The sequence below is a fragment of the Aegilops tauschii genome, chromosome 4 (genome assembly GCF_002575655.3).
Source record: "Aegilops tauschii subsp. strangulata cultivar AL8/78 chromosome 4, Aet v6.0, whole genome shotgun sequence".
Lineage (NCBI taxonomy): Eukaryota > Viridiplantae > Streptophyta > Magnoliopsida > Poales > Poaceae > Aegilops > Aegilops tauschii.
In genome coordinates, this window is record NC_053038.3 from 410,288,007 (window position 1) to 410,297,158 (window position 9,152).

Sequence of the window (9,152 nt, forward strand, 5' to 3'; positions counted from 1 at the left end):
GGACCGCATGTGCTGTTGTGGGGTTTCTTGTCATGTGAGGAGTTAGTCCGTGCTCCATTTGTATTGGTTTTCACCCGGTTTTCCGTAAATTAACAGGACAATTCCCTTCTTCTTAATTAATCGATGAGGCAAAACTTTTGCCTCCGTTTCGAAAAAAAAAAAAATTTACTGTCCAAACTTTGTCTCCATCTTCAAATAGGCTGAAGCCACCCTTTGTGCTGCCAGGCCCCTCGGAGGGGTTTCATTTTCAAACTCGTCTCAACGAATTCTTAGAAAATGCGGTTTTCTTTTAGTGACCAACCAGCTTGAGTTTGACTCTGAAGAAGGAAAAACCGCCTGCACTCGGTTACTAGTTACTATGGGGCTGTACTTTTTGGGTGAAAACCAGCTCCGTTGGCCGCCTCCAATATAGTAGTGATGAATCACTTTGCCATTTGAGGCCTTTTCCCTATTATTATTTTTTGCTGGTAGGGCTTGTACGTTTATGCAACCAAACAGCCTTTGGCAAAGAAACGAGATACTCCATTTGTTAGATGTGTCGTACGTGCATGTTGCTTCGAAGCGTGTGCCTACGTACGAGAACGACCTTTCACCTACACTACACTACCAACAACTACTGACGGTTCCCCCTTGTGATGTGACACACTTGTTGGGAACAAGAATGTCGAACCCGCTCAGCGTCCACTCCGCCTCCGCCTTCTTGCTGACATATATCTCGGTGCCGACGTCAAGCGACGACCACCGCCTCCTCGCCGGCGGCGTGCCGGGATCCTGAAACCATGGAAATCAGCCATCATTCATTTTCACAGCTGCATCCTAGAAGATCGTGGACGAGAAACAGTCACATGATGGACAGGACAGACAACGCTACCTGGTAGAAATACAGCGCGTGCGACAAGGCCCCGACGTCGAGCTCCCACGCCCTGGGGTCGCCGATCCAGCCCTGCCCCTTGGCCGTGGGGTACCCGAACTCGCCCCACACCGGGTGCGGCACGATCTGCAGGATCTCCTGCGGCTGCGGGTTGCTGTAGGGGTCGCAGTACGTCGTCGGCTGCTCGGCGTGCCGCGCGTTCCCCGGCGAGCAGTACACGTGGTACGCGGCGTAGGGGAACCGCGCGGTGTCGTCGCGGTGCACCCGGGTGCCGTTGCGGAACGTGTGCCACGGCGGGCACTGGTCCCTCCGCCCCGGCTGGCACCACGCCGGCGTCTCCGGGTTGATGATCATCTCGCTGTACCGGGTCACGTCCGTGGCCGTGTCGCCGTCGCACGGCGCGCCGTCGTTCTTCCAGCAGCTGCCCATGTCCATCAGGTAGAACTGGCTGTTGGGCCCCCCGCCCTGCTTCACCTCCAGCGTCAGCCTCACCTTGAAATCCGGCGACTCCGGCACCTGACAGGGCGAGAGAGAAAATAAGTTACCACGTCATCAGACAAAATCTGGTGGTAGTAAAAACGGATAACGACTTAACAGAACCACTTACTATCTTTGTCATGCCTCTGGTGTCGTAGTGGTAGCCGCCGGAGAAGCCCCTGGTGGCGTCGGACCGCAGGTACAGCATCAGCCAGGGGTACTTGGCCGACGTCCGCAGCTTGTGGTGGAAGACCCAGCCGGCGCCGCCCGCCGGACCGATCTGCTTCTCCCACACCACCGAGTAGTAGGACACGTCGCTCCTCCCGAGATCCGTGGCGTCCAGCTCGTACGTGCCGAACAGCCCGCCGCGGAGCCACCGTCCGGCGTCGTCCAGCGCGGTGCGGTTGTGGAACACCAGCGGCTGGTTCATGCACCCCGTGCCGCCGGGGCAGGGGAACCGGGAGGTCTGCGGGAACGGGCGCGCCGGGCGGCCGTTGTCGGGGCAGATGGCCGCGGTCGTGTCCAGGTTGCCGTTCTTGAGCATCACCATCCAGAACTGCCACGGCACCGGGCTGTCGGGCACCTGGCACCGGTCTCCGAGGTAGAGCTCCTTGGCCGCCGCGTAGCGGTCGGTGTCGGTGACGGTGGAGTTCGCCGACGTGCCGGGGAACGGGTCGCCGGCGCGGAGCGCGTTGTCGGCGTCGGTCACGCGGTGCACCACCTTGTACACGGGCTGGCCCTGCTCGTCGTCGGTGGCCTCTGCATAACAATCGACGTTTTTTAACAGCAAATAAATAGATATCGGCATCGTCTCCATCCAGATCTGCGCAATAATAATGCGCGTGCGAAGAATGTTTCGACGGAATTGCATCATCAGGAAACAATTCTGACTCGGAGCAAGCCAAGGGAATGCGAGCTCTTACGGATGTCGAAGCAGTCGGCGCCGCGCGGGCTGCCCATGCCGGGGGCCTCCTGGCCGACCTCGTTGCAGAAGTTCCAGGCCTCCCAGGCCACTCGGAGGCCGTCGCGCTGCATGCCAGGGTCACCGACCGCCGACACGTAGCCACGGCCATGCGTCCGGATGGCCACGGCGGCGGAGCAGGACGAGAGGAAGAGGACGAGGAGCAGGGGCTTGGCCACCCGCGCAGCCATTGGGGAAAGGGATCGTCGATGGACACAGCTCTGCAGATCCAAGAGTTTAAAAGCACAATCCGGGTGAGGATGGCACCGGTTGGTGGGGCGGTGGGCTGATGAGCACTACACCAGACCAGTGTACGTAAGACAAAAGGCTGTGTGTGTGTGTGTGTGTGTGTGTGTGTGTGTGTGTCAAAAAGGCAGGGCGCGGTGGAGGAGATGCTTTGTCGACGGGAAGTGCCGGTGTGCTATGCTACGGGCGGCAGCTGCTCTGCCGATCCATTTTGCTATTTCTTTTCTTCCGCCGCCTGGAGTTGAGAGATGCGCCGCCTTGGGAATGTCACGGGCACTTCGGTTTATATTACATGCTTGTCCGTTTCTTTAGGCTTGACCTGGTGTGGATGAGTTGCTGCTATGCTTTGTGCGTTTGTGCATTCACCGGATAACTGTTGAACAAGTACTAGTACATGCGATCCAGATACTGCTTCGAGATGAAATGGTCTTCGTCACTCGCTGTGTGGAGCTCTATTGGCGGCAGAGGGGTCGTCAAAATAGCGGGAGAAATATTTTTTTTTACTATCAGCAAAACTAACACAGCGACCCACGCAATGCACGGGCAACATCTCAGTCATCGAATAATAAATCCTGAAAAATTATACAAAGTCAGCGAGAGTATTGGTTAATTTGCATGTGTGTGTCGAGGACTAGGGGTTTTCGTCAAGTTCCTTTCACTTGTCACTCGTGTACATGTCTCGTCTGCTTTCTTCTTCTATATGAAAAGACAGTGCTCTTATTGGTTTTTCAAAAAATTCTTTTTATAGAAAGTCCGAGTACATGCCTTCTGAAAGTCATTATGATATCTTGGTTTTTGGTATTCATTTTAATTGTCAATATTGTTTTTCTTTCGAAAAAAATTCGAATCTATTAACCAAACCAACAATATAAACACCTTTGAAAAAAAATACGTTGAATTGTGGTCGGACCATCTTCATCATTCTGAATGAGTAGATGACGCGTGATGAGAACACTTTGTACTCATATTTTCTGGAGTGTAAACTTGATCTCATATATTCTCGATGATTAGCTAATTGCATGTGTGGTGCAACAGGCACATACATATTCTAATGCATGTATCAACACTAATTATACCTAACATATGCCTTACATTCACCACTCTCTATATTTTGATAAGATTTAATTTGATTTGAGTATGGGTAGGGACTGCAAGGAAATATTTGATTTAGTTAAAGTTTTGATAAGATCTGATTTGATTTGGGTATTCATAGGGGAAGAAAGAAAAGTTTCGATTTAGTTGTGATTTTCGGAAGATTTGCTTTGATTTGGTTGAGTTAATGCATGACGTGATTTTGGAAAGTACCGATTTGGTTTTGATTACTCGAAGTTACTCTACTTATGTAGATTTAAATTTTGTGCGGCATCGGTTGAGAGTGCCAAAAAATCAACAGAAAACCAAGAAGGGAGGGGGTCATGGGGAGGAAAAATAGAGGAAGGAGGGGAGGCGACGAAAACAACCCCCCTTTAATATTAGAGATTATATCACTTCAAATTGCCTAGTGATCATTAATAATTGCGAATATATGCATATCTCCTTGTATTAAAGTTTTATTGCACTAGATAATTTCCCGTGCATTGCAACGGAAGTATAAATACATTAGTCTGTGATTTGCCGGCCCATATTAATGTAATCATCTAAACAAATATTTATCAAATCATGCCCATGATTTATCTAGCTAGATAAACATTAGGATTTGATTTGGTCCCCATTTACCTGATAAGAAGTTATTGGCTTACCAAACAAAAAATAATTCCATGCCGACCTTGTTGCAGAAGTTCCAAGCCTCCCAGGACACGCGGAGGCCGTCGCGCTGCATGCCAGGGTCACCGACCGCCGACACATAGCCACAACCATGCATCAGGATGGCCACGGCGGCAGAGCGGGACGAGAGAAATAGGACGAGGATCCGAGGTAAAACATACACCCCACTACCTACCCCCTGTTTCATTTTCTGAAATATTTGAAACTAGAACAAAACATCGATTAACCTCTGAATAATTGGCTTCTTGTAGACAGATTTTGTGCTAATAAATTATTCTTGTTCACATGTTAAAATTCTAAACATGCTTAGGCTTGGGAGAGAACCTTTCTTTAGGTTTTGTCAACTCTTTAGGGATCGCAACTTGCTGAAGGACACAATACACTTAACTGTTGAGCAACAAGTAGCGATGTTCTTGCACACCGTTGGGCACAACATTAGAAATAGGGTAATTGGCGCCAGTTTTGGTAGATCCGGTGAAGTCGTGAGCCATTACTTCAAAACCGTACTCCATGCCATTGGTGAGCTTCGAGATGACCATATTAGGAAGCCTTCATTGAAGACCCAAACCAAAATAGAAGGAAACTACCAGTGGGATCCATACTTTAAGGTATGAGACTAAGTGACAACTATATTTTGTCATTGTAGGCATGAATTTGTTTAGATCCTAATATTTGGGTTTTTGTTTTCACCAAATTGGATTGTATTGGAGCTATTGATGGTACACATGTGCGAGCCTCCATTACACCGGATATGGAGGCTGCCTTCCATGGTAGAAAGACTTATGCTACTTGCTACCTCTTGAGCTTGCGTTGGTTTTTTCCTTGAAAAGGAAAGGGTGATGCAGCAAAGTAGAGTAAGTATTTCTCTCAGCTTTTGAGAACCAAGGTATCAATCCAGTAGGAGAGAACGCACAAGCCACCGAATACCTACACAAACAAACACCAACTTGCACCCAACACAATAAAGGGGTTGTCAATCCCTTCATGGTTATTTGCAAAGTGAGATCTGATATAGATGGATAAACTGTAAAGTAATATTTTTGGTATTTTTGGTTTACTGAACGGAAAGTAAAAGATTGCAAAGAAAGTAGATAGGAAACTAAAATTGTAGATCGAAAACTTATATGATGGAAAGTAGACCCGGGGGCCATAGGTTTCACTAGAGGCTTCACTCAAGATAGAAAATATTACGGTGGGTGAACAAATTACTGCCGAGCAATTGATAGAAAAGTGCAAAGTTATGATGATATCTAAGGCAATGATCATAAATATAGGCATCACGTCCGTGTCAAGTAGACCGACTCCTGCCTACATCTACTACTATTACTCCACACATCAACCAACTCCTGCCTGCATCTAGAGTATTAAGTTTATAAGAACAGAGTAACGCATTAAGAAAGATGACATGACGTAGAGGAATTAACTCAAGCAATATGATGAAAACTCCATCTTTTTATCCTCGATGGCAACAATACAATACGTGTTGGTTCCCCTTCTGTCACTAGGATCGAGCACCGCAAGATTGAACCCAAAGCTAAGCACTTCTCCCATTGCAAGAAAACCAATCTAGTTGGCCAAACCAAATCGATAGTTCGAAGAGACTTGCAAAGATATCAAATCATGCATATAAGAATTCAGAGGAGTTTCAAATAATATTCATAGATAAGCTGATCATAAATCCACAATTCATTGGATCTCGGCAAACACACCGCAAAAAAGTATTACATCGAATAGATCTCCAAGAACATCGAGGAGAACTTTGTATTGAGAATCAAAGAGAGAGAGAAGAAGCCATCTAGCTGCTAGCTATGAACCCATAGGTCTGTGGTAAACTACTCACACTTCATCGGAGAGGCAATGGTGTTGATGTAGAAGTCCTCTGTGATCGAATCCCCCTCCGGCAGGACGCCGAAAAAGGCCCCTAGATAGGATGGTACAGAAGGTTGCGGCAGTGGAAAAGTGGTTTCGTGGCTCCCCTGGAAGGTTTTGGGATATTTGAGAATATATAGGCGGAAGAAATAGGTCGGTGGAGTCATAAGGGGCCCATAAGGGTGGGGGCGCGCCCTGCCCCCTGGGCGCGCCTCCCGACCTTGTGGCCGCATCGTGGCTTTCCTGACGTGCACTCCAAGCCCTCTAGATGTCTTCTGGTCCAAGAAAAATCATCGCGAAAGTTTCATTCTGTTTGGACTCCGTTTGGTATTCCTTTTCTGTGAAACTCTAAAACAAGGAAAAAAACAGGAACTGGCACTGGGCTCTAGGTTAATAGGTTAGTCCCATGCATATAAAACATCCAAAACAGATAATATAATAGCATGGAACAATAAAAATTATAGATACGTTGGAGACGTATCACTACTCAAAATGTGATGGCGGTTGTAGTGACCTTCGATTCACATATGTGTTAGCCGGTTGGGAGGGGACAACACATGATGCTCTTCTAGTTTTACAAGATGCTTTAGAACGTGAAAATGGTCTGCGTGTTCCACAAGGTAATAGATGAATTATATATATTTGTCTTGTCAATGGGGTATATATATATAACCCCAAATGTTTCTCGTTTAGTAAATTTTTATCTAGTTGATGCTGGATATGGAGCCAAACTGGGTTTTTTGCCTCCTTTTCGCGGCGTGAGGTACCACTTGAATGAGTGGGGAAACAACCCTGTGCAAAACAAGAAGGAGCTGTTCAACCTTAGGCATTCTTCTCTTCGTGTGACTATAGAACGTGCATTTGGGTCACTGAAGAGAAGATTCAAGATACTTGATGATGCCACCCCATTCTTCCTCTATCCAACACAAGTAGACATTATTGTGGCTTGTTGCATTATTCACAATTGGGTTGTAAATGATGGGATAGATGAATATATAATACCCGAGGATGAATGGATGCCAAATATTACTCATGCTTCATCATCAAGTGGCCTAGCACATGAACGTGCATACATGGCTAATTTTAGGCAAGGACTCACTGATCAAATGTGGGAAGACCGACAAAACCATTTGCAAGGTCAAAATATGTAGTAACTACTATGTCATTTAGCTTGTTGTGATGAACTATTGTACTTTGGAACTATTGTGTTGGAACTTATTTGCGAGGACATATTATTTTCTGAGATGGCATTTGTAATGACAATTTAAGTTGTTGAAATTGTTTTGTTATGTCCAATAACTTTGTGAAATTATTTTGTTATGTCCAACTACCATGTCAAAGTTCATGCTGACATGGCTAAGTGATTTAGTCTCCAATGGCAACAGAACAAGTACTGCCTTCAAGCAATCACAATTCAACGCTTGTGCCATTGTTTTGAATGAGCATTTCCAACTTAACTTGAATGGAGATCAGATCAAAAATCATAATAGGACATGGAAGAGAAACTCAAGGAGTTGAGTGGTGCACTATGGGATGAGGACAAGTGTATGATTGTTCTTGATCATGAGCATTACACAAATCATGTTGAGGTAACTATTTTCCTGCCCATGAGTATTTGTTGTTATTCTTTCTTTACACAAATCATTCTACTTGTTGGAATTGTTCGAAAGTACTGGTTGTAATGGGTTTCTTAAGTTTAATACTTGTTGTAATTCTTTGTTTATGCTCAAATACGTGCTCAAATCAGTATCTATAAGTCGAAATACGTGCTGAAATCAGTATATACAAGTCCAAACACTTGCTGGAATTGTTTCTTTATGTCCAAACAATTGCTACAATTGTTTCTCTATGTCCAAACACTTGCTGAAATTACCTATAATTGCTGTAATCGTTTCTTCATGTCCAAACAATTCCTGGAATTGTTTATTTATGTCCAAACACTTGATGTACATCTTTCTTTTATGCTGAAATACTTGCTGGAATGTTTCTTTACGCCCAAACACTTGCTGGAATTGTTTCTTTATGTCCAAACACTTGTTGTACATCTTTCTTTTATGCTCAAATACTTGCTGGAATTATTTCTATATGCTCAAATACTTGCTGAAATTGTTTCTTTATGTCAAAATACTTACTGAAATTACTTACTTTGATTCTACAAGGCTCACCCAGAGGATGAACAATACCTTAACAAGACTATTACTCATTATAAGGATTGGGCTACCTTGATGCACCTATTGTTACTATTGCTACTTGTCACTTGTTACAAATTATCTTGCTATCAAACTACCTGTTACCGACAATTTCAGTGCTTGCAGAAGTTACCTTGTTGAAAACCACTTGTCATTTCCTTCTGCTCCTTGTTGGGTTCGACACTCTTACTTATCGAAAGGACTACGATTTATCCCCTATACTTGTGGGTCATCAATAGGGCTTGCAGTAGGACAACTGGTTCTTGATGTAGGACTAGTGTCGGTCAAGATGTTATTTGAACACATCACCCACTTCGGTTTGTAACAAGCACATCTCCATGGGTGACTTCCAGCGCACAAATTAAGATCATATCTAGTCCCAACACAAATACATGGTTGTAAGAATTAAGACCTCGTACCCGTATCTCTTTTTATTATAAGTGTTTGAATCACTATTTGCTTGATGGGTCCGATCAAAAGCTGGAATTAATCCTTTAACAGAAGCTTGCTAGAAACCATTGATACGTCCATTTTGCATCATGCTTTAATATTGATATTTATTGCATTATGGGCTGTTATTACACATTATATCACAATACTTATGCCTTTTCTCTCTTATTTTATAAGGTTTACATGAAGAGGGAGAATACCGGCAACTGGAATTCTGGACTGGAAAAGGAGCAAATATTAGAGACCTATTCTGCACAACTCCAAAAGTCCTGAAACTTCATGGAGAATATTTTTGGAATATATAAAAAATATTGGGCGAAGAAAA

General features: G+C 45.0%; 1 protein-coding gene across 2 annotated transcripts; it reads right to left on the reverse strand.

The window, feature by feature from the left end:
• Window positions 1–409: 409 nt before the first annotated feature.
• LOC109778409 (uncharacterized) lies at window positions 410–2,723 on the reverse strand. Of its 2 annotated transcripts, none has more exons than XM_020336964.4 (4): window positions 2,272–2,723; window positions 1,479–2,107; window positions 872–1,387; window positions 410–771 (listed from the first exon to the last, which is right to left on the reverse strand). In XM_020336964.4, the coding sequence occupies exons 1-4, from the start codon at window positions 2,498–2,500 to the stop codon at window positions 604–606; spliced, it is 1,542 nt and encodes a 513-aa protein (XP_020192553.1). In that variant the 5' UTR covers window positions 2,501–2,723; the 3' UTR covers window positions 410–603. The 2 variants fall into 2 exon arrangements, with proteins under 2 accessions (XP_020192553.1, XP_073352950.1); XM_073496849.1 differs by having other exon boundaries at window positions 1,479–2,234; window positions 2,266–2,661.
• Window positions 2,724–9,152: the final 6,429 nt, after the last annotated feature.